We start from the raw sequence: 22,467 nt of genomic DNA on the forward strand, positions 1-22,467 counted from the left end.
AGTAAGCATAGCCCAGCAGAGGCATTCGTTTGACAGGGAAATTACTAATATGATTACTCCTTTTCCTAACCCAAAGCTGTGCCCGCACACCTTTTTTTGTATGAGGTATGCTTGAAAAGTAATTGTGTGACAGTGGGAAAAAATGCAGGCTTTAGTAGACCATCCTTAAATTTATAGTATATTAATTCAACAAGCTGGGCCTCATCTGTACACCACCCCAAAGTATTTCATATCACTGCCGCTGTCACCGGTAATGTTATTCCATACATTGCAGGAGTTGGAAAACTCCATGCCTCCAGGTATTGTAAACAATAGAACATGGTGGCAAGTAAGAACAAGCCTACTTCATCCCTAACGTTATTCTGTCTTTAATAACTAAAAAACTAAACAAAGATAGAGCCAGTTTTAGCATATCAGCGTGGGGCTGAGTCTCTGGACCCTTGTTCTGAAGCAAATATATAATTTTTCATGAAATATTTGATAGCGAGATGAGCTGGCTCAAACATGGCATGCCAACCTTGGGTTCTGGCCTGGCCCGTGCCACGCCACTGGTTAGCGTGTCCATCTGTACAATATCGGTAGCAATGGCAACTTAAACTTTAGGCCAACATCAAGCTGTAGCCCTAAAGTGCCACAAAGCAAACTTGAAACATTGGGCACATTATTCAAAATGTTATCATGGAGAAGTTGTATAAATAACATTATTTCTAAATTACTGTTTCTGACCAAAATACTAGGGGAGACAGTAATTATGTTGCATAATTTACATTATATGTTTCATAACGTACAATCAACAAATCCAGTTTTGTAATCGAGATATGGAAAACATGGCTGGTGAAGGATTTTAGCATTTAATAACTCAGACCTTAATCCTTGGTTTTTCCTTACATTCATGCCTTTACCGTGCATGTTTAAATTCCCTCATCACTTCTAACACCTCTACCACTTCTCTTGGAAGGCCGATGCACTTATCCACCGCCCTCTGTGTACTAAGAACTCAAACATTCCCTTGCCAACATGTGCCCAGCCAAAGCCCTCAACATAAAAGTTCCACAACAGCTGAATAGCTACCTGTTAGGATACCTCTCCTATGCAACAAATGTTGAAATTCCACATTGCGACATGGCTGGCAAAGGACCATGACATTCCTACCACCCACTCTGCTATGGGATAATATGCAGTTGTTCCCAGTTCATACTAAAGATGTCTAACGGCACACAACTGTACGTGTGTCTGTTTGGCAGCGGATTAATCAAGCTCCGACTTGTAAAACGCAGATTTCTTGAAATTTCTGGAAGTCTCGACCTGGATACTGCTCAAGCTTTCCTGCCTCTTGGTTCTGCTGTTTTTCATTACTCACTGACCTTCCGTCCCGCAGGTGGTCATCCTTTTTTTTTGATCTGTTCCCGCTAGGCAACCTTTTTCCTCTAAGGTCATTTCTCAGGTGATAAGAACAAAACACAAAAATAAACTCACGCTAATGGCGTTTCTAGATCTAGGCCATAAAACCGGAGGCTTTACCTACAGGAAACAGACTTCTGGGCAGACTTTAATTAAGTTCCCTTAAAATGCTCCTGTGGTTGATTTTTTTTTTTTGCGGAACCTTAGTTGTATAGTGTTCCCGAACTACACAAAACTCAGTTTTATGTTTTGATCTTTTGTATTGAAAAAAAAAAAGCTTTTTGTGCTTTTATTTCATTTAAAAAAGGTGGTGATACGGTATCTGCTTTCCAAACAAAGCAAATGAAAGCATCCAACAATATAGGGGTTAATGATAGTGGTAATGCCATTACCCTTCCTCTTTGTGAAATAACATTGAGGTTTATGGTACAGAAAAGCAAGCGTCCACAGAGGACCGAGATTAGCTTTTTATTGCAAGGTACTTGGTTGAGTTGTAGGGCTTTGCAATTCCCTGGGCTGTTAGTTGATGTGTAAATTCTTAAGGGATCTCTTTTTTTTAATTTTATCATTTTTTTTCTATAAAAAGTACTACCAATGGAAAGCAACTTGACCTTGCAGCCCAAAGGCGTCAGTTTTATGAAAAGCTTAGTAGAAGCCAGAGTGACAATTGGGAGCCAAGTGAATCATATCAAGTGCGTGCATTACGAGCCTAAAAACGATTCATAATTAGCCACTGATCCTCTCTGGTTGCAAATGTGGAGACTTCTTTTCCCTGTACAGCCCAAGGGAGTTGGTTTTAAGGGGCGAACCCTAATCTGTCTGTTAAATGTCATTCTTGAATACGTGGTGTAATATTAATTGATTGTCCAAGCTTAAAAGAAGCCAGATCAAACAAACAAACCAAAAATATTTATTTTGGTCTAGAAATAAAATAGTCCATTTTTGGTATTGGGCCATTTTAACGGCTGTGTAACACAAGGGTTAACCAGAGATCAGAAGTAGCCTAAGCACCTTATAAATGTAAATTTCATGGTTATTGCATTATGCATGCTGTTCGTGTATATTTTTGCTCATCCATCAAAAAATAGAACAGTACTGGAGGACAGCGACTAATCCATTGATGGCTAAGAAGGAATTAATGTCTTCGGGGGTAAGATAGCAGTACTTACCACTTTTTTTTTGCGCTTAAGATTGTTTGTTGTCGGGCACACCACTGAAAAAAAAAGTATTATTTTGTCTGTTTTGTGTACTGAGACATCTGGTACTTGATACAAAGTGTAACACTGTGCATTATTGACAGGCATTCACAGACATCCTCAAGCACCAGATCTACCTACCTTCTACCCGCTATCCCCAGGAAGCGTGGGCCAGATGACACCACCTCTTGGTTGGTAAGTTCCTTTGGATCCTCCACTGGTTCCTCACATGGGTTGTCCTCAAACAGTTTCAGTAAAATGGAAGGCATGGCATTATTGTTTTTTTCTACGTTTTTAAAATCAATGTGACATATATTTTGTCAATATGCCTACGCTGCGTACATTTCTCTTGCCATTAGTGTCCGTTAATGCCACTCGAGCTCAAATACTTTAGTATGTGAAGGGTTTCACATCCGCCTCAGGGTGGAGAGACAGATTTTATGGATTAGGTAGCCTGTATTTTACTCCTTTTTTGCTCTGTACTTATTTGATAGTACTTCAGCGCTTTAGTTGCCTCTTTAATATCTGGTATGTCATAGATGATATTCCTGTTGTCCTCTACTTTTTAACTTCTGCTTGTTTTGAAAGGGTCGATAGGCTTATACCTATACAGCATATGTTTAATATCGCCCATTTATCACACCTTTGTTCTTAGTGTCTGTTTTACAATTAGGGGACATTTTTTGGCTCTTAGGCTGCAAGCTCCCTTGTAGCTTTGTTCTAAAAAGAACATTGTGTTATTTTTAGGAATTTACCAAAAAATAAATCTGTTTTAGTCTCGGATAGCTAAATAATCTTAATCCCCCCACTTCTCCCTTCCAGAGGATAATTCATTCAGTGCAGGGATTGTCGTGTCTATGGCCTCGTAGACGCCTACAACTTCTAAAGCCATTTCTACATGAAATCTGCCAATCAATAAACTTGTTTGAACTGAATTGATTGAGCCAGGTCAGCTAGGAATGAATCAATTATTCTGTCTGAACTCTTCCTTTTAAATATGTTAATCCAGTTCAAAGTGGGAAGCAGATCCAATCAAAGGGAACATAATGTAATTTAAGCAGTTCAAAGTGTTCATGTAAACAATAATACTTACCTCTCTTTGTTGGTCTCTTCTTTTCTAGCTGTGCCTTTTTTCAATCAACTATAAGATCTGATAATTATTGCCCTCAGGAGAAGTTAATGATTTTGTAAAACTATATATCGTTTTACGGGTTTGAAAATAATTACGTTAAAGGAACAGCCACATCATTTATGTTTTACAATAATTAATGTATATGATTACATTCCCCCCTCGTAGCTGTCAGAGGCTTTCTGTAGAAAACACTCTGCTGATCTGCTAAAGCCCTCCTGTTTGTTGCTTCTGGGACCACAACCCGTGTAGCATGAAATTAGATCTGGTGTCTGATTCGATCCTGAACCCAGCCACTAGATGAAGAACCTATTCCACTAACCCGCATGACGGACTTTAGATCTGGATGTCTGAATCGATCCTGAACCCAGCCAGTTAGCAGTTGTCATTTCCCCAGACTGTCACAGTAAACATGGCTTTTGTTAGTGTTCTGCAAAGCAAGTCAGTGCTGTAATAGTTACTTAATTTTACTTTTTGATGACACTGTCCACGTAAACCCAAATGTATATTCCTGATATTAACTATTCAAAATATAAAGCATTGCTTATTTATTCAAAACTCGTCTGAATAAATACGTGGTTTTGTAGGACTGGACTGGTCTTAAAATGCAGTTCAAAGGCATCAAAGAGTAATTATTATTATCCCCTTTGACTCTGTTTAGTTCACATATTGTTGTGTATGTTCTTAATAAACGTCAGTGTGTTACCCATTTCTTTCTGTTTATATAGGTATTCACATCACATGGTTCCCGGACCTTCAGGGCCTCACGCAACTGGAATCCCTCACCCCGCTATTGTTAATCCTCAGGTTAAACAAGAACATCCCCACAGTGACGACCTAATGCATGTGTAAGTGTTTTGTTTAGTAACAGCACCTTTAATTTGTATTAGGTTGTGTCAGTAGCCATCCCTACTATTCAAGTACTTCATGAAATTGAATAGTATACCCTTCCATCCCATAGGCTCTCTGCAGCTTGAGTCATGACTTAGCATAGTAGTATAAGAATCATATAATATGTAATATATAACCATCTAAAGTTTCAAGGTGTCCAACTCCAAGAGCCAAAAGCAGACAAGGGTTTACTGATCAGACCAAGTGTCCAATAAAGTTTATTTTCAATAAAAATATTATTTTGCTTCTCCTATTGAATGTCCTGTTACTTTAAATGGAATTTGTAGCTTTATTCATTGGATCTTTCCTCTTGTTTCAGGAAATCTCATCATGATCAGAGAAAGGAGCAGGAGCCAAAAAGACCTCACATAAAAAAACCTCTGAATGCTTTCATGTTGTATATGAAAGAAATGAGAGCGAATGTAGTAGCAGAGTGCACCCTTAAAGAAAGTGCCGCCATCAACCAGATTCTTGGGAGACGGGTAGGTTGTGGAAAGTTGGATTTCATAGATGCCTCTTCTAAAGGCTGCACATTGCATAATGTATCTTCCATGACTTTAAATAATGTTTAACTTATGGAAACTGGGTGCCAGAGATACTCCAACTTGGCATTCAAAGTTTTGTATACATAGGAGGTTGCAGCCTCTCAACCATCCACCATAGAGTTGCCATCTTTTGTTTAGACGTGTCCTGGACACTCTTTAAAAGGCTGTGCCTCGGCCATGGGATTACCACCTTTAGAGAAGCCATTTCCTGGGCACTCTTTCAGGCGGTGTGTCTGAGGGTTTAGTTGGGGGTATAGTCAGAGGAGTGGCCATTATTGGGGTTTTTAAATGGGGGCCGCTAAAATGAGTACTACCCGGTCGTATATGACATGTTTTCAGAATGAGAATGCACAGATTTTTTTTCCTTTAAATGATTGAATCTTCCAATGTTATCAGTGGATGTGACAGGGCTGTAGGGGGATACACACATAACAATCTTTAAAATAATAGCAGATTGTTATCTCCACATTAATATTAACAAGATCATTCTTTCACGCAATCACATAATCAGACAAGTGACTTTTGTATGAAACACAAAAAAAATAAAAAATTAAATTATATATATATATATATATATATCACAGTGGCATTGTCAGAAGGGTCCATTATAAATGATAAATAATTGCACACAGAAGCTCAGTAAAAAGTCTGAAGTATTTTTGTGGTTATTGTGATTGTACAGCATGCTTACACCACTAAATAGAATCACCTATTTCTTTATTTTGAATGTTTGAAATGAATCATTGTATCCCGTCTCTGGTTGTCTACCTTAGCATGTGCTATGCATGTTCCTTTAACAAATCTATATTCACTATGCCAGAGCTGTTAGCACAGTTATTATCTCCACATAGTTAAAAAATTGATATAGAACTGCGGCTGCTAATTAGGTGCATTTCACAGAGCTACCGGAATAAGACATTAATGATAAGGAGCTGCTGACTTATGTCTTGGTCATACAGCTGTTGCAAGTGGATCCCAAGTACCCTGACCACCGATCATTGATCAGTGTTAATTACGCACAAAAAAATATAATTTCCTTTATATTGTGTAGATTTTTCCTTGTTTTTCAACCTTTACTTCCAAATTTTCCAGAAGCATGTTCACTGGGATAAGCATTTTTATTTCTCCTTTGCAAAAGTCTAATCTCCATGCCTAAGGCTATCAACCCTTCCTCTCTTAAAACCTGTACAGCCACCATAGCATTTTCCATGGCAACATAGGCCTATTCACTTCACAGGCACATATGTCACACCGGCTGATGGAAAGCTGGCAACAAAAAGGGATTATGGTGACACTTTTTGGAAGGATTTGTGATTGAGCGTGTAGCAAATGGCAGTATGTTAATTTAGACAAACAGGTATCTGACGCATTTAATAGAAGCTCCCTATAATCATATTGTTGTAAAAAAAAGCTTGTCTTCAGATCATCTCATTTAAATTTGACATATACAACCTAAAACGTTATTAAAAGCCTTAAAGATATATCCTACATCATGTAGTTAAATGGAAAACGCAATAAAAGGCAAAACGATCAGCCATTGTAGACTTATGTCTTCTGCAGTCTCAGACTGGCCCAAGGTAAAATGGCAGCAGTAAGCTGTTTGGGGGGGCTCTGTAACATGTTAGTGTTTGGTGTCCATTGCTTTTGATTACTTTGTCCTTCTATAGATATTTTAATACATTGTTCACTTCCATCTAGTGGCATGCTTTGTCCCGTGAAGAACAGGCCAAATATTATGAATTAGCCCGCAAGGAAAGGCAGCTACACATGCAGCTCTACCCAGGATGGTCTGCAAGAGACAACTATGTAAGTATTTCCTTTGGACAATTGCCCAACCCCCAATCTACCTATTTCTGTGATTTAAATGACAGTAAACTTTGGCTTATTTTAAGGATGACAACGTTTTCCCCCAAAATATTTTGTGAAACAATAAAAGCCATCCTTGTTGCATGTGAAGGACGAGAAGATTGCTCTGTCAACATCCGGTCTCGGCTCATTGACTGAGTCAAGTACTGACGTCAGTAAGCAATAGGGAATGAGGTGTATCTCAGTAGATTTACCTCATCTTCTGAAAATTGCAACAGCAAATGCGAATCAACCAAAGGAGCCAAGATAACGTAAAAATTTGGCTAAAACCTTTACATTTTTTAAACCCAAGGGTTTAGTTGTTAGGCTACTTCTAGCTTTTGTGTTATTAATGTTTGCACAGTCAGAAGGGTAAAGTATGCCAGGAAGAAGGAAAGGATTAAGGTGATTTATTGGTTTTCTTAAAATGTAATGTAGACTTCTTACTTCTGAGTATTTTTTTTTTATAATTAATTAAAAAAACATTATACACACAGTGATCGTAATCACGCTAGAATGACTAAGTGTCTGTGGACATGTAATATACTTTCTTCACTTACATGAAGGGTAAAATCCTAATTAATTCTCCGTTAATGTTTTGTATTCGAACCTTTCTTGTGCTTACACGGTTCATTTCCGTGATGATCTTGTAACTAACTATCAAAGGATTATGCTAACTGAATCCTGGTGTTGTTTGTAAACATTGGGGTGGAATAAAACGTCACTCCTTTTCCGATCAGGGTCATAAGTGGGCTTTTTAAAAGTGGACTCTCCACAAAGGCGTTTTCCCCTGACACAGCCGAGACATTTTCAGTGAAACTCTCGATTTATGTTAAGTTAAGTTTTATGATCGTATATATTTCCATGGTTATGCTGCTTATGTCGTAGCTCTGAAGCAGCTCCATATATGCAGAAAAATTTAAACACGTGTAATTTCCATATGTGCCTACAAAAACTTGGTAATTTTCTATGTGGCTGTTATGACGGACTGTAGGACTTACACCAATTGGAAGCAATCTGTTTTCTTCACTGGTGTCATCAACCAGCGGGTCTTTCATGTAGAAAGGTTGTTTCATAGGAGTTGGAAGGAAGCTTTCATTGATTACCAATGCATACATTGTAGCTGGGTTCAGGATTAAATGTGGCTTAGCTGGCAAGGCGAAATAGACCGATATATGCAGCAAAGAGCGGCTTAGCACCTCTGTATGGACTTTGCTACAGAAATAGTCTAGTGACAGTGCTTACTCCTTAGACATCCTTCCTCTATTGAACCGAAGGAACGTGATCTGATCAGCAAACATACGAACAGGCAAATGTTAGCAAACAGGACAAACATAAGTGAATAAGTACTACATTTTTATTAGACTGAGTTTATTATGGAAGTCTGTTATTTACACTCAGAATTGACCCGTTAACCTTAGAATACAGAAACCTAAAGGTATATAGACATCTAACTATATCGCTTACTGTTGCAGGGTAAAAAGAAGAAGAGAAAGAGAGAAAAGCTTCAGGAATCCACATCAGGTTAGTTCTCTAATATCTGATGTCGTTTTCCAGCTTTTGAGGTGGAAATTTCCATAATAGATACTGCTTCATTCAAATGAAATGCAACATGACATTTGTGCTTGTTTTATACGCCATTATACCGCCATACAAACATTACCAGTAGACGGTATCTATGGATTTCCCTCCGTGCTCTCAATTAATGCCAAACAGATCTCCTGTATTCGAGGCAGTCTTTAGGAGACGCTATCAATATGTTATTTCTCGTTTATTTTGGTCTCTTTTACTTGTGTTGTTGAGCTGAGTTTTCAGATTTGCTGTGGGTTCACTTTGACTTCAATAAGAAACTGGAGATGTAGTCTGCTGCGCAGGCCAATTCACTTATTTACGGCCAGACCTCAGCATTCATGTGCCCCGGTTTAATGAACAAACCTCGGTGAAAGGTTGAGCCACATGTTACCCGCTTTAATTCATAGGCTGCAATACGCCATGAGCTTCTTTGTGTTGTTAGTAGGCGAACATGTTGATGTGTTCAGTGTCACACGCAACCTCTCTGCCGTTGTGACAAAAGGGCTTACAATAAACCTTGGACATAATAGGAAATATTCTGAAATGACAAGTTTTCTTCTTGATCTGACCTCTGTTGCTCTTATTCTGCCAGGCCATTTGGTCCGCCTGTCATATTTATTGACTGTTAATTTTTCCGGGCAGCTGTTAAACGATCCCAAACATTATGTAATGTTATCGGCTAGGTTGAAAGTCACATTTGTTTCCATGGAATGAGAAGCATCGTTCTGGCAACTGCAGCACTTGGTGGAGATCAAAATGCTTAACCCACTCACGGCAGGCAAGGAATAGGCGCAGAGTGATAGAGAGAGTGAAAGGCTGTCAGACTGTCCATTTATCCAAAGGTCAATCCGTGTACAATGCGATTTTCCCTTCCACTGTCGCCGGCATTCTCTTATGAGCCCTTCAAACTGACCGCCTAATTGAATTATGTGTTAAACTCAGTCAATACACGCCAGTGTAGCAGAGCTTCTTATCCTAACATGTGCTAACTTTCTAGGCACCACAACTGCTTTTGTGGTTTCTCAATTTCTTAATCTCCATTGATATATTTAGTCCTCCAAAAATAGTTTTTTCTTGAGACACCTGTCTCAAGTTGCTTTCTCCTGGTTCTGGTTCTTACAGCCAAAAAGTCAACAAAAAACTGGAAAAGGCTCAAAAATTAAAGCAGGAGTTTGCTGGAGAGTTGCGGTTTAAGCTCGCTATGCATTAAGAGGGGTCAATTGACCTGCAGATGGTCTTTGAGGATCATGTGATGCTTCATGCAGTATTAATTGAACACAGCCTGCAAAAACCTCTGGTTATAGAAGCAATTTTAAAATATAGCAGTACAGGGCAGCACGGTGCATTCAACAAATATTTCTGAAATAAAATCAGCAGTTACTTGAGTACGTATCGTTTAATTATTGCAGGAAATCGTGGTATACAGATCACTCATCGGTATAAAACAACCCAATAGCTGGTATAACAACCATTATATGTAAGATGTCCAAAACGATACATTGAGATAAATATACAGTGTGAACATTTCATTTACAATCTTGTTAAAAGACCAAAATTTTCTACAGGTGCAGGCCCACCAAGAATGACAGCAGCCTACATCTGAAGCATGGTAAGAACATCTCTTTAGCTTTAATGTCTCAATAAGATGGGGTATAACATGCTTTCTGAAATTCCCATCTGCTATAAACCAACCATTTGTCGGCTAAAGAGATAAGCACGTTGCTGCTTATTACTAAAATTAACAAGACTGCAACGCTATTACTTATTATTTAGATTGAAATATCAAAATCGAACTATCTATATATATATATATATATATTTGGTGGTTTTTATACCGGCTGTGTGCTGACTTAAATGAATACCTAAAAGGTACAAAATACATATTTGTATTCAGTATTAAAGAAAGAAAATCGTTGTATTTTCCAAGTGTGAAATATTGAAGCCGCGCTAGCCCTCCTGTTGCATGTCCTCACCCCCTATCACTTGATGGCATGTTCACGTGTTTAGTAGGCTAGCATGCCAACGGCACATACAGGAGATTCCTGTACCCTCCAGCTAGAGGAAAGTACATAGGGAGTATGCACCATACACTGGAAGAGAAGCATCTGTCGGGAAGAGTAAAATCTGTCATTTCACACAAAGAAAGTCATTACTAAAGCCAACATCATTTGCTTTACTGATCCCTAAAAGAAAGAAAAAGGCGTCACTAGACCCTAACACTTTAACCCAGTTGGCTACATGTTCCTTCCAAGTTCATCTTTTTATAGACTCTCCTAACGCCACTGAACTTGGTAGGTGCCCAGTTAACATGTCTGCCTGCGCCAAGCTTACGTTTCAGCGGATGCAAAAACTAATGACCATAGAGTTTAAAATATCAAATTTTGGGTTCTCTGAAGTAAACTTAGGTCTTGGCAATCAGACACGTTTTATCTATATTCGTTTATAGCGCTGTTTTTATTTATACTAAAATGTTGATCAAAGCAGAAAAAGTGTTAAAACGGGTAATGAAGGAATGCATTCAGAAGGGTTGCTTTGGGTGTGAGGAAAGTAGGTCTGGTTTTACTTCAGTTCTGTAGCCAGTCTTTGATAAACAGTCCAATAATAAACTTGACTTTGTCAGCAAACTACATTAAAAGGAGCCTCCATTTTGGCTACAGCGAAATGTTTACAATGTCGAGTAGGATTCCAGACCACTGGCTCCTGAGATCTTAAAGGTGCAGCCAAAATCGTGTTGCTGCCTGTCACAGTCAGCCAGAACGTATCTGTAGATGCAGGCAGGTAATTTGCTCATTTGCGAATCTCATGTGCAGTTGTTAAAGCTCGCTGTCTCTTCCCTTGCCCGGTATATAAACGGAATTTTAGAATGGTAGGCATTTCCTTTCATTTGGCCCCGTTCCATTGTTGGCGGTCTGTGTGGTCTTACTGCTTGCAACATGTCATTCTGCAAAAGTGCCCTCTTTTAATAAAGACATCTGTTCAGCCACCAGACAAAAACCTTCTGTTAAAAGCCTGTAACACCGGAGGCCCCGATGTTCACCGACTCTGGAGGATATCCCAGCACCATAACCGTTCATACGTATTTTAGGGGTGAGCAGTTGGGCGTAATTGGCCTTTCCCTTTGGTTTTCATGAATATAATACCCTGAAATATGTTTCCATACTGGTAACATTTCACCGAGCCTGTGGCTGACATTTGGGCACCATCTGTGAATGTGAGCGATTCCGATGTGCGGATGTTCTACTGTTTTCTGTATACTTAAAGGGCCAGTATCACAACATGTATGAAATAACCGTAAAAAAATGGCAACGTGAGCTGAAATTTGAACATAAATGTGTGGAAGCAATAATAATAATAAAAATGAGTAAGGGGAATGAGACTCCCCGATGGCTTCAAAGTTATGATTGTTGTGAAAGGCAAATATATCTAATATTTTTACCAGTTATATCACTCATTGCTTCTACTGTTACAACCTACATGGGACCTTCCCAGGTCAGATGGCCAAGTTCTCCCCTTCTCTTGATCCTTATATGAGGCAGGAAGGGGGTACTGCTGCAGCAATGCGGCAGGTCTAACCATCCATAGCAGTGGGGCTATAAACTCTAAGTGAAACTCGGCACGTATCCAGTTCCGCAAAACCCCAGTCCACAAGAGAAACACAGTAACAATCTTAGATATTTTGCAAACATCTCCAGCTTTCCTGCTGTTACTGTCTTCCTTTGTGCTCACTTCCCGCCCCGGTTCTTTTTTCTTCTCACTTCCATCCTGACCTATATATATATAATTTTTCTAACATTTGGGTGTATTCTGTATGTTTCTTAAATCCCAGTATCCTACATATTACTGACAGTTTGCCATATATTGGCCACAGTGTGTAATTTAAAATGTTGTCCCAGGGCCAGTTTCATATTGTTTCATTCGTCTTTAATCATGGTGCAGAGTTTCCTCTCTGATTTCTGGTTTTAGTTGAGTAACTTAATGAGTTCCATAAACACAAAGGAATCTTCAGCCGCGATCCTTTGGAGAAGGTTCAGCATTCTCACATTCTACTATCCTGTGGCATCGTTTGTGTCTCATCCTGCCTTAGACCACCTCCCCAACGAGAGAGGCAGACTAGACAGCCAGGGACAGAATAAACAGCCGGATAAAAAGGGCCGAGAATGTTATTATGAAGCGTAACACAGAAAACCAGCGATTTGTAGTGATGTTAAAGAGGGCTTGTTACCTATGCAACTTAGATTAAACGTCTAGAACATTTCTCCAGACTCTGATTCCAAATCGAAGCAGGGCTTTATAATTAATCCATATATGGTCTATATTTTCACTACCTATTTTCATTAGGAATACTTAAAACATATGTTTAAAGTGCCCAGTTTGTATCGATAAAGCCATCTGGAGGCCAGACAGCTTTACTACCGTCTTGTCCTATTAAAAGTTGTTAAACAACAAAGTTCATGGTTTCAAATGTTGTTTGTGTTCTGAATAAGAACTTCACAATGTGCCACGTGTTAATGTTTTGCAGGAAGGATGAATTAAAGGTATATATTTCACATGATAGGGAAAGTAGACAGGTTTGATTTAAATACATGCAGTTCTCCCCTGTGACAAGCTATAAATACTGGCTAAGGAATGATAGTTTGTAACTGTACTTAAAATTCAGTATTTAATTTATTATTATGTGCATTAAAGCCATCGATTGAAGTCAACAACATTTTAGGAATAATTTACATTACACGCCTTGAAACATACAGGAACTGGTATTGTTTGCTAGCATTGAAGCAAGCTTTCAGAGTGGTTCACTGGCTACAACATACAACAACGTGGATTCACATGTGGTAAAGCCAACAAAATGAAGAATAGATTAGTTGTAGTTTGAGGGGCAGTTTATATTTGTGGTTTCTTGGTAGCATACTGACACCTATTGGCAATGCACAGGGTTTCAGCTCCAATTCCATAAAACAACACAGAAACTGGTCATCTACTTTATGTTCTAAAGTGTGTAGACTGGCTGTCTCCAACTTTAGTCATCACAGAATAACAGGAGATACCCCAGAAGTGAAGTAGGCACCAACATTGCTCATGCTGGAGATTTACTGGGGTCTGTGGTGGGCAATATAATGGTGTTCTAGGGGCCTTCACCAACCTTGCCACAGACAGTGGTGTCCTTGTACGGGCACTTTGCCTTACCCTGGTGTATGCTGTCTACCACATTATATTTCCTTTCACTCTGACATACTGCCCAATATTAAGGTGGTCGGAGGTGTGACTAGATGGTGGCTCTTTACCAAGACTACTTATGTGACTTTTGTGACATTTTCATAGCTATTTATGTAATTGACTAATGAATTTAATGGAAGATCAGATATGCTCTGATCCTGCATTGATGGCTGGTATAGACTAATGAATTATGATGGTATAATCTTAATTGGGTCCAGTGGAAGAGAGCATTTCCTCTGTTTACAGGCAAACTTAGTGCATTTACTCTATAGAAGAAATACCTTCAAATATTTAAAAGAGCTTGTTTAAATGTCCTCTTTCTGCACATGATGCAGGCTTCAGGAGGATCTCAGACTGGTCCATGCAGACATCCATCTGCAAAAACTGGAGTTGCATTATTGGCCTGCCCTGCTCTCCAAATGCACTACCCTAGGGACCCATCCGTGCACAAAATCTACACAAAAATCTGTGTCATACATATATATATGATCTGAATGTTTCGTTACATATCTATTTTCTTTTATTCAATATAGCTAAGTATGTTTTTTGTAGGGCAGACATAATAAAGGAAGTGAAAAGGATTAGCGCAGAAATATTTCAGTTGGGAGGGGGAAATAATTAGCTAACAAGCAGAAAATTGTATCATTAAAAACACAAACATGGAAATGGCTGAGGAGGATCACAAGCTTATTTAAGCGTGGTGCTAGTTGGGGAAGGGCTGTTACCTTTTGGCCTGGGAGGCAAGTACATGGGTCACATGTTCCAAACACGACTGCACCATGCGCATAGGTCATATTAAATTGAGCCCTACTCTGTTTGGGCAGAAGGAGACTTTGTGAGGATTTGTAAAGCAGAGGAGGGCATGGAAAATGGTGCCAACCAAAACACAGTGGGACTGCACCCCATGCAGCTACGTACACATACGCACATCTGTCTCACTGGAGAAAGATGAACCTTGTTAGTTCTATAGTCCTATGTAATTACACAGCTTGTGGTTTGTTCCTTAAGTAATTGTTTGATTTGCTATTATTCCATTTATGGATGACGGAGGATGTTTTAGATTATCTCCCAATGTAATATCTCTTTTTAAAAGATAGGACAGAGTATTCTGAAATTAATAGGTTCAGTGCTTTGGATCCCTGTGTTCTCAAAGATTATAACAGAATGCCATTTTTGTAAGAACCCTATGATTTGTTCCATACTTACGCATCATTCTATGAAATAATTAGTCACTAGGATCCCCGGTGATGTCTGTGCTGGATGCGCATCTTGTTATTTTCAAACCTTTGCAAATACTCCCGTCACAATGTGGTGTCCTGGTCTACAGAATAGCTTGGAGCATATCCCTGTATTAAATTGTGCGGTTTTGGTTTTAAAATCGCACAGTTTGGAGCTTAAACAGCTGCCGCATAGTGCTTATGGTTTATTACACTTAATTTGTGCGGCATGCAAAGCTTTATAGTGGCCATGGTTAGAAGGATGTTGGCAAGGAATAACCATTTATTCTTGTTATTTGTGCTGTAGGAAATTGGAATTAGACGTTTTAGCTGTCAAGGAAGAGAATAAAAATGAGTTTGAAATGTTTTACTTAAAACTATCATTTGGTGGCCTCTTTGAGGGCGATTGCTAACCCCGATTTGGAAAGAAAGAGAGTAGAGCGTGCCTTAGTTTTGGAGCGAGGCATTTCCCTGTTATTCAGGGCCCCTCATTTAATTCTGGCTGTGTTGTCTTTGTCAGATGCCTTTTCCCATTTTTCTTGTAATACTTTTTGTTCAACCCGAAAAAGTCCAATATTTCTTTACAAACTGGAACAAAAAACCCCAAATAGCTTAGAGACTTGTTTCTCCAATTTCAGCGCAGCTTTGGAGCGTTTTAAACAAAAGAGTCGAAGCTTGAAAAGGCATCGAAGCTTGCCCTGGGTATCTATTGTGGTTTTAGCAGTAAACTCACAAAAGTAACATTAAATACGGAGTAAAAATAATAAGTACACAGTTGCTTTTATTGCGCATGGAGCCTAGGACTTCACATATGTAAAATGTGACTTGCAGCACTTTCTTTGAAGCTCAGCCACAGCTAGGGTGCTGTAATTGCAGCCTTTGATTGTGCCGACTTTGCTTGTGGATTGGGCTGTGCAGCAGCATGCCTGGCTTGGCAAGACGTCTGTGAAAAGCCCCCAGTGAAGTCTCAGATGTGGGCTGTGCTCATTCTGCTTGGTGCATGCCTGTGGTTTCATGAAAAGGATCCTGATTTAACCTTTTTTTTGTCTGCAAAAATGGTGCCACAGTGATTTCTCCCAGTGGTGCTCCTCGTTCAGCCTTCCCGCAGCTTGTAATGCACCGTGCATCTTAGTCGGCAACACCGTTGGGTCCGTTTGCATCAAAGCATTATGTGGAATTTTTCTATAATTAAAATCAGTCAGTAACCCTCAAAATAGATGCAAATTCATTTCAGATGATAACCCCATCCTGCCAATATGTCAAAAAAGAATGGAAAGAACAAAACTATTTGTGCTTTGCCGCACAAACTGGTGTTTGTTTCTGGTGTTGACAGCTTAAAAAACCTGGAGAAGAAACCTACCCTAGTCATGCGAGGTCGTTTCTACCCACTCCATTGACCTTTGCACTGACCACATTTATTCGAGTCTGACTACAGATGTTTATTTAATATTATATAGGACCGCACAATTCATAAATGAATAGAATGTGCCAACTCTTAATGCGGTGATTTACACAGTCTATAGGGTAATTCCTATTTGCACGTAGATAAAACGAATGCAAGGTCGTGATGTCCATGTTGACCAGTTTATAATCCAGAAGATTAGTTACTAAAAATGAGTATATATATTTCTTTATTTAGTTATGTAGCTGTTTTAACCCTCTGAGTGCTAACACACATGAGACATGTGGTTGGCAGCGTTGGCCTAGCCCGTCCCACCTTATTACTAAAAAAATATTTTCCCTTTTGGACATGTAAACAATTTCCCCCTCACAAGTAGAGAGTGTTGATCAGTGAAGCCAATTTGCAGTGGAGACAGCGACTCCTTAGCAGCTGAAACTATCTTTGTTGATGGATACTTTTAAAGGGCATTTTATCTGAAGTATTAATCACACGTTTAGTAAGCACTCCGCACTTATTCTCACATCTTCTCAGATCCAGTCAGGAGGAGTCAGCGTTTAGTACGGTACAAATTGACACAAATAGGTGTCTTGTCTCCTTCACCAGGCACTTCCCATTTCTCTCATCCCATGTTTCATTCCTGAAGTATGTTGTGGCTTCACCTACTGATAATACCTCTTGTTTGCATTCCTTCTTAAAGATCTGGCATGTTCAGTTCTTATTTGTTAACTGAAACGAGCCATATTTTTGACTATTTACCATAGCTGTTGCAGGCCTCTTTAGTTGACTTTAGACAAAGGGTGAGGATTATTTTAAGATGACTTTCAGCAACGACAAAGTAACACGAATAAACACTAGCCTGAGACCCTTTTAGAGACACCTGGTGTAATCATAGGAGGTTCATCAGACTGTCATCTATACTTCTTCTCTATTTCGCTAACACAGCCCATATGCAAGTGCCAGTCGCCTCAGCCCTGGGCTGTAACATCCATGGGGCAATATGGGCAGCTGCCCCAGGCACCACAAGCTGAGGGGTGCACTTGAGCAGCCTGGACCTGTGAGTTCAGTGCAGAGTAGGACCTCCAATCTTGCCCCAGATGCTAGGGACCCTGGTTACAGCTTTGTGTCAGTCTAGTAGTAACATTAAACTAACTGTGGACATGATATTGCAACATTTTGCCAGTGCAACAGTATCTGATGAAATTGTGCGTTCCTGCATAGAGTTCACTTCAAATCTATAACATGAAGAAACACAAACTATTACTTCCCCGTCAATAGTTAACTTTACGCGCATTTTCCACAAGCAAAAGGCTGGTTGGCTTGAAGTCGTATCACTGCAATGCTTATACTGTTTAGCTTTTTCCATGTGAAACCTTATCTGTAGCTATGAAAAACCAGCACTTTAGCCATTTTAGTGCCGCTGTCAATTTCCGGACTTCTACATTCGTCAACTCTGTGTGCTTATGTATTAGGCATCTCTGCCACGGGGTCATTTAATTCCATCCAACTCCACAGCCCCTTATACAGAGCAGAGGTCCGGCACAGGTCTGTGATAATTATTACAACCTCCAGACTTCAAAGGCAGCTCAGGGAAGAAATGGTCTGAACTGAGTAGCGTTTTAGTTCTCTCTGTGCTGCAGACATTCCTGGCTCCTAATCGAGAGTATCTCTGAATCGCTGCTCTTGTATCAGGCTGTTGTGAACCTAATGGCCTGGCGCCTCCGGGCCTTTCCTCAACAGGAAGCCCAGTGTTTTCTTGTAAGGCTGAAAGGAAAACCTTCCCAGGAAGAGCAACCTGGACTAAACCCTTTGAACGTTGGGGATGAAAGGCCAAAAGTAAACACAAGCTGTAGGGTGCTGCTGCTAGTATTCCTCAAAAGTTTGCTTGGCTTCTGTTTAACGCAAATGAAAAAGCAAGCTCTGTGGGACCATTAGTCCTGTAACATGCGCTTGGAGACACGGTAGCAGGAAAATGCTGCGATACCTACAGTTCAGTCTGCGTAGCTAGAATATTCCTGTAATGTAAGGAACATTAACATAAACATATCCAGTAACTTTTCTTTTCAAAAAATGGTGCAAAATCAACACCAATCGGGGGTTTTACTCCCTTTTATAGGTATCATGATCTTTTTAAGATAGTTCTTTAATTAATTATTCTTTTATGGGTTGTTTCTTCTGTTTTAGGTATTTGGCCTAAATGTGGCTATTATGAAAAATAGTTTCCAATGATAATGAGGGTTATTTGCTGGCTCTTTGATGTAGCTAGGAAGAGTTAAAATGGTAGAACATGTCTTAGCCCGTCATTGTTTTGTTTGTCGCTAGTCTTATACTCTTTGTTGAACAGGACAGTTTGATGCAGAAGAATGAAACCATCCGAGTATGTGGTTAACCACAGGAATACATCAAGAACACAGTCTTCTGTGCTTAGATATATTAAATCCCCTTGTTGTGTATGAAATTCTGCAATGCGGTTGTTGAGTTTGTTTGATTAGGAATAAAGCAGGAAAAGTAGTGCCACTTCATCCAGTTGGCAAAAAGTCACACTGCCTGACATGTTCAGGAAGAACCAGGCAATGGTAGGCTCCATGGCAGTGTTATCTCACCGTGATATTTTTATTCCGTTGATCCATGGGAGCCTCATCTGAGGATGTAGGGAAAAAAACCGAAGAAACATTGAATACAATAATACATCATTACAAAATAGTTTGTGAATAATACCCACTGTTTGCTAGATAATTCCAGAATTGTGGAACACAAACTAATGTCTTGTTTCTTTGTATTGTTAAGGAGGAAAGAAGAATTCATTCTCAACGTGTAAAGCAAAGACAGCAACAGCAGGTGGCCTCCTGGAGATGGAAGCTTGTTAAACTCCACAACATCTTCATCACCAACCAGCAATGCTATTCCACACGGAGCCTTGCCAGTGACCTTGACCTGTCATTGCTAGAGACACTGTACCGTATAGACAATCACTGCCTGGAGTCTGGCATCCCTGGTACTTGCCAGGTCTTCACATAATGCTACTATACCCAAATCCCGAAGGATAGGAAGACATTGGGATGTCGTCAGAGATGAAACATTTATTATTTCTCACCTTTCTTGCCTTCCTACCTGCAGGAATCAGTGCGTATGTGAAGGTCCTTATTTAATCCAGCCACAGACCAAACATAGTGCTGACCTTGGACAATAAAGAAAGAGGAGACAATCTGTCTCTTGCTGACCTCTTTTATTTAAGAATGCAGCAAAAGGATCAACTGTTTTTTTTTGTTTCTTTTTTTTGTTTTGTATTTCATCATTGTATTGTTTATTCTCCATAAGACTTGAATGCTTTTATATATCAGATTTTAGCGTTGATGTATATTTTATTAGTGAGGGGTATAAAGTGGAATCCATTTTCTTGCAAAAAAAAAAAAAGAGCTTTTCTTCTTGCACGAAAACATGAATATTTTAACATTAATCTTCCGTCTTGACTGGCACATGTGTAAAAGATGGTATATTATCATGGTATACTCTTTATTTTGTTTGAATGGCTATGTGTTCAAAATGGCTGTTCATATGTCTGAGGCTTTTCGTACAACAGGTGATCATTAGATAGTTTGGTTTAACATCACATGTCATAAATTCTAAACATTGTATTCAGGCTGTGTCAGACTTTCACCCTTTTGCTGGCAAAGGGGCTCCATCATACAACAGTGCCTCTTACAGCAAAAGTGTTTTAGAAGGACCATTTATTTTTAATAACTAAGTCCAGTACTCAGACTCTTGTGTTATGTCAAATAATTATTTAATATAAGACTTATTGCCCATTGGAAATACTCAACATATTTCTTAAGAACAGAGCAATGTACTCCCCTCCTTACATTGTGAAAAAAAAAGCCCAGCACTTCGATGTAAATTGTACTGTATTGTACTTGTTTTTGTATTTTCTTCTGTTAGCCGATAGTCGAATTTGATGCCAGTTTGGAAGAAAAAAAAACCACATTTTGATGTATCCCACTTTTTAATAGCAAGGCACAGACTTTGCCACCCAAAAAATGTCAATTTTTTTTTGTCATTCCAATATAAGTTAATGTGCTGAGCATATGTTTTTAAAAAAAGCTTTGTAATAAAAAAAAATGTCAAGTTATTTGTCTGAATATGTCATGTGATTTATTTTTTTGGTCACCTTGCAACATGTAAAGGTGGCAGCTTTTGGCCCGGTATTCAAAATATTTTTTACACACAAACATACAGGGCTAGTATTGTCTAGCAGGCCACTTGCTTCGGATGAGTAAGAAAGTTGGGATATTAGGAAAAAAAAGTTACAATAATAATAATAGTGGTCTGTGAAAGCATCTCTGCAACAGTTGACTGGAGCAGACACTGAGTAATTGGTAATTGAGATCTATAATCTAATTTCCCATCTGGTGTTGTATCCTCTGGCATAGTTTTCTTGCACAACAAAGTTAGGGCCACAGCCTGAAACATCATTAAGCCTTGTGTTTGACAATTAGCATTTCCTATTTTGTTAATTGTATGGTTCCTCTAAGTGTCACTAACCCCAATCATCATTTAATTCAGTTGCCTTCACAGAACCAACATAAACATAATAAATGAACGTTTTGGTCTATATGGGTCTGTAGGCTACGCATTTAATATCTATGGGTTATGTTCTTCAACATAAGCAGTTCTTTTCACGCTTTGTGGTTGATGGAAACCTTTTTTAGGAACAGTGATACACAAAATAAGTGTTTCCTTGGTAAGAGAATATAATAATGTTGACCGCTTTTCCAAAACGCTTCAGTTACATCCTGAGCAGACAGAAATAACACCTTTTCAAAGAAGCTCAGCTGACTGTGCAAAGCGAAGACTAAACATCATCTTTACCGGACGTTCTAAAAAAAAAAAAACGTACAAATGGACATAAACCCAAATATAACTGCAAAGTCAGGAGATGAAGTGCATTGTGGTCGTAAAACCTGGCAGTAGCCCCTGCCAACTCATTGACTGTCAAATGATACCCACAAGTGTGATGAATAAAGCTTGGGAAATGGCGAACCGAGGCCAAGCACTGCAAGTTACCAATGATCCAAAAAAAACAAAAACAGTAACTGGAAATAAGAAAAAAAAAAAGAGTTATTGCTTAGATCCATTTGGCAAGAAAATGGCTGAATAAGTTAAAATGGAAACTATCCCCCCCCTAGCTACAGGCAATAGCTATTTTAAAGCTAAATGTAGAAGACTAAGACAACAAATTATTTAAAAATTTAAAAGGGCTATTTGTTGAGTGTCCAATATAGACAGATTTGAAAACAAGTATTATTCTTAACCATTTGCCAAAATTTTTTTTACAAATAATGCTGCTCACCTTTCTGATTTGTGCAATTTGACATGATAGGATTTGCTGCATTTTTTTTGAGAATATTTTTGTATTCATTAAAAATATGGCAAGGCTGAGTGACGAGAGTATAGTCATTGGATTGTGGTTTCTATCTATCTCTGGAGCATCTGTTGTTTGAAAACAAGTCACATCTCCCTGCTAGAAATAGAAGGCCAAAAAACGAGAGCCACAGTGTTTTGAGGTTATTCTGCGCCCGAGGCGAGTGCCTCTCTCGCCTCACCCTCCCTAAGGCCCTGCCAAAGGGGAGCGCACAACCTAAAAAGCATTGAAGGCACACATATTCATTTTCCCGGGTTGCTGCTAGAATAATAATGACCAATAAGTACAAAAAAACAGAACAAGAATTCAGCGCATACCCAGCGAATGCCATTCAAAAAACACCTAAGGCATAAATATTGGGGATTCTGTCACACAATATAGCCATATATTGCTTAGCTCGTCACTATGTCAAAGTTTGCCAAGTTTGGCGAGTCTTATCTAACATTACATGGCTATATTGCTTACCAAGGAGCTAAATCACAGGGACTGCACTGCTTTTTAACCATGAGACTGTCATGCAATTTAAAGTCTTCTCTTGACACTAATATCGAGGCACCATATTGGTCATTATTATTCTAGCAGCAACCCAGGAATCTGAATGCATATACCAAATGGTTCTTATCTTCAATCAAATTCTAT

General features: G+C 39.1%; 1 protein-coding gene across 3 annotated transcripts in view; it reads left to right on the plus strand.

Moving 5' to 3' along the window:
- LEF1 (lymphoid enhancer binding factor 1) overlaps window positions 1-20,367 on the plus strand; it is a 46,183-nt gene extending 25,816 nt beyond the window's left edge. The window contains exons 6-12 of one of the 3 annotated variants that reach the window (XM_053461514.1): window positions 2,702-2,792; window positions 4,455-4,574; window positions 4,937-5,099; window positions 6,861-6,968; window positions 8,483-8,531; window positions 10,145-10,188; window positions 19,197-20,367. In XM_053461514.1, coding sequence (XP_053317489.1) covers window positions 2,702-2,792; window positions 4,455-4,574; window positions 4,937-5,099; window positions 6,861-6,968; window positions 8,483-8,531; window positions 10,145-10,182 — 569 coding nt within the window. In that variant the 3' untranslated portion in view covers window positions 10,183-10,188; window positions 19,197-20,367. The remainder of the gene's footprint in view (window positions 1-2,701; window positions 2,793-4,454; window positions 4,575-4,936; window positions 5,100-6,860; window positions 6,969-8,482; window positions 8,532-10,144; window positions 10,189-19,196) is intronic. The other 2 variants (XM_053461516.1, XM_053461515.1) reach the window with 2 other exon arrangements.
- The last annotated feature ends 2,100 nt before the right edge of the window (window positions 20,368-22,467 follow it).

This window comes from Spea bombifrons, chromosome 1 (assembly GCF_027358695.1).
Source record: "Spea bombifrons isolate aSpeBom1 chromosome 1, aSpeBom1.2.pri, whole genome shotgun sequence".
In the NCBI taxonomy this organism is placed as follows: Eukaryota; Metazoa; Chordata; class Amphibia; order Anura; family Pelobatidae; genus Spea; species Spea bombifrons.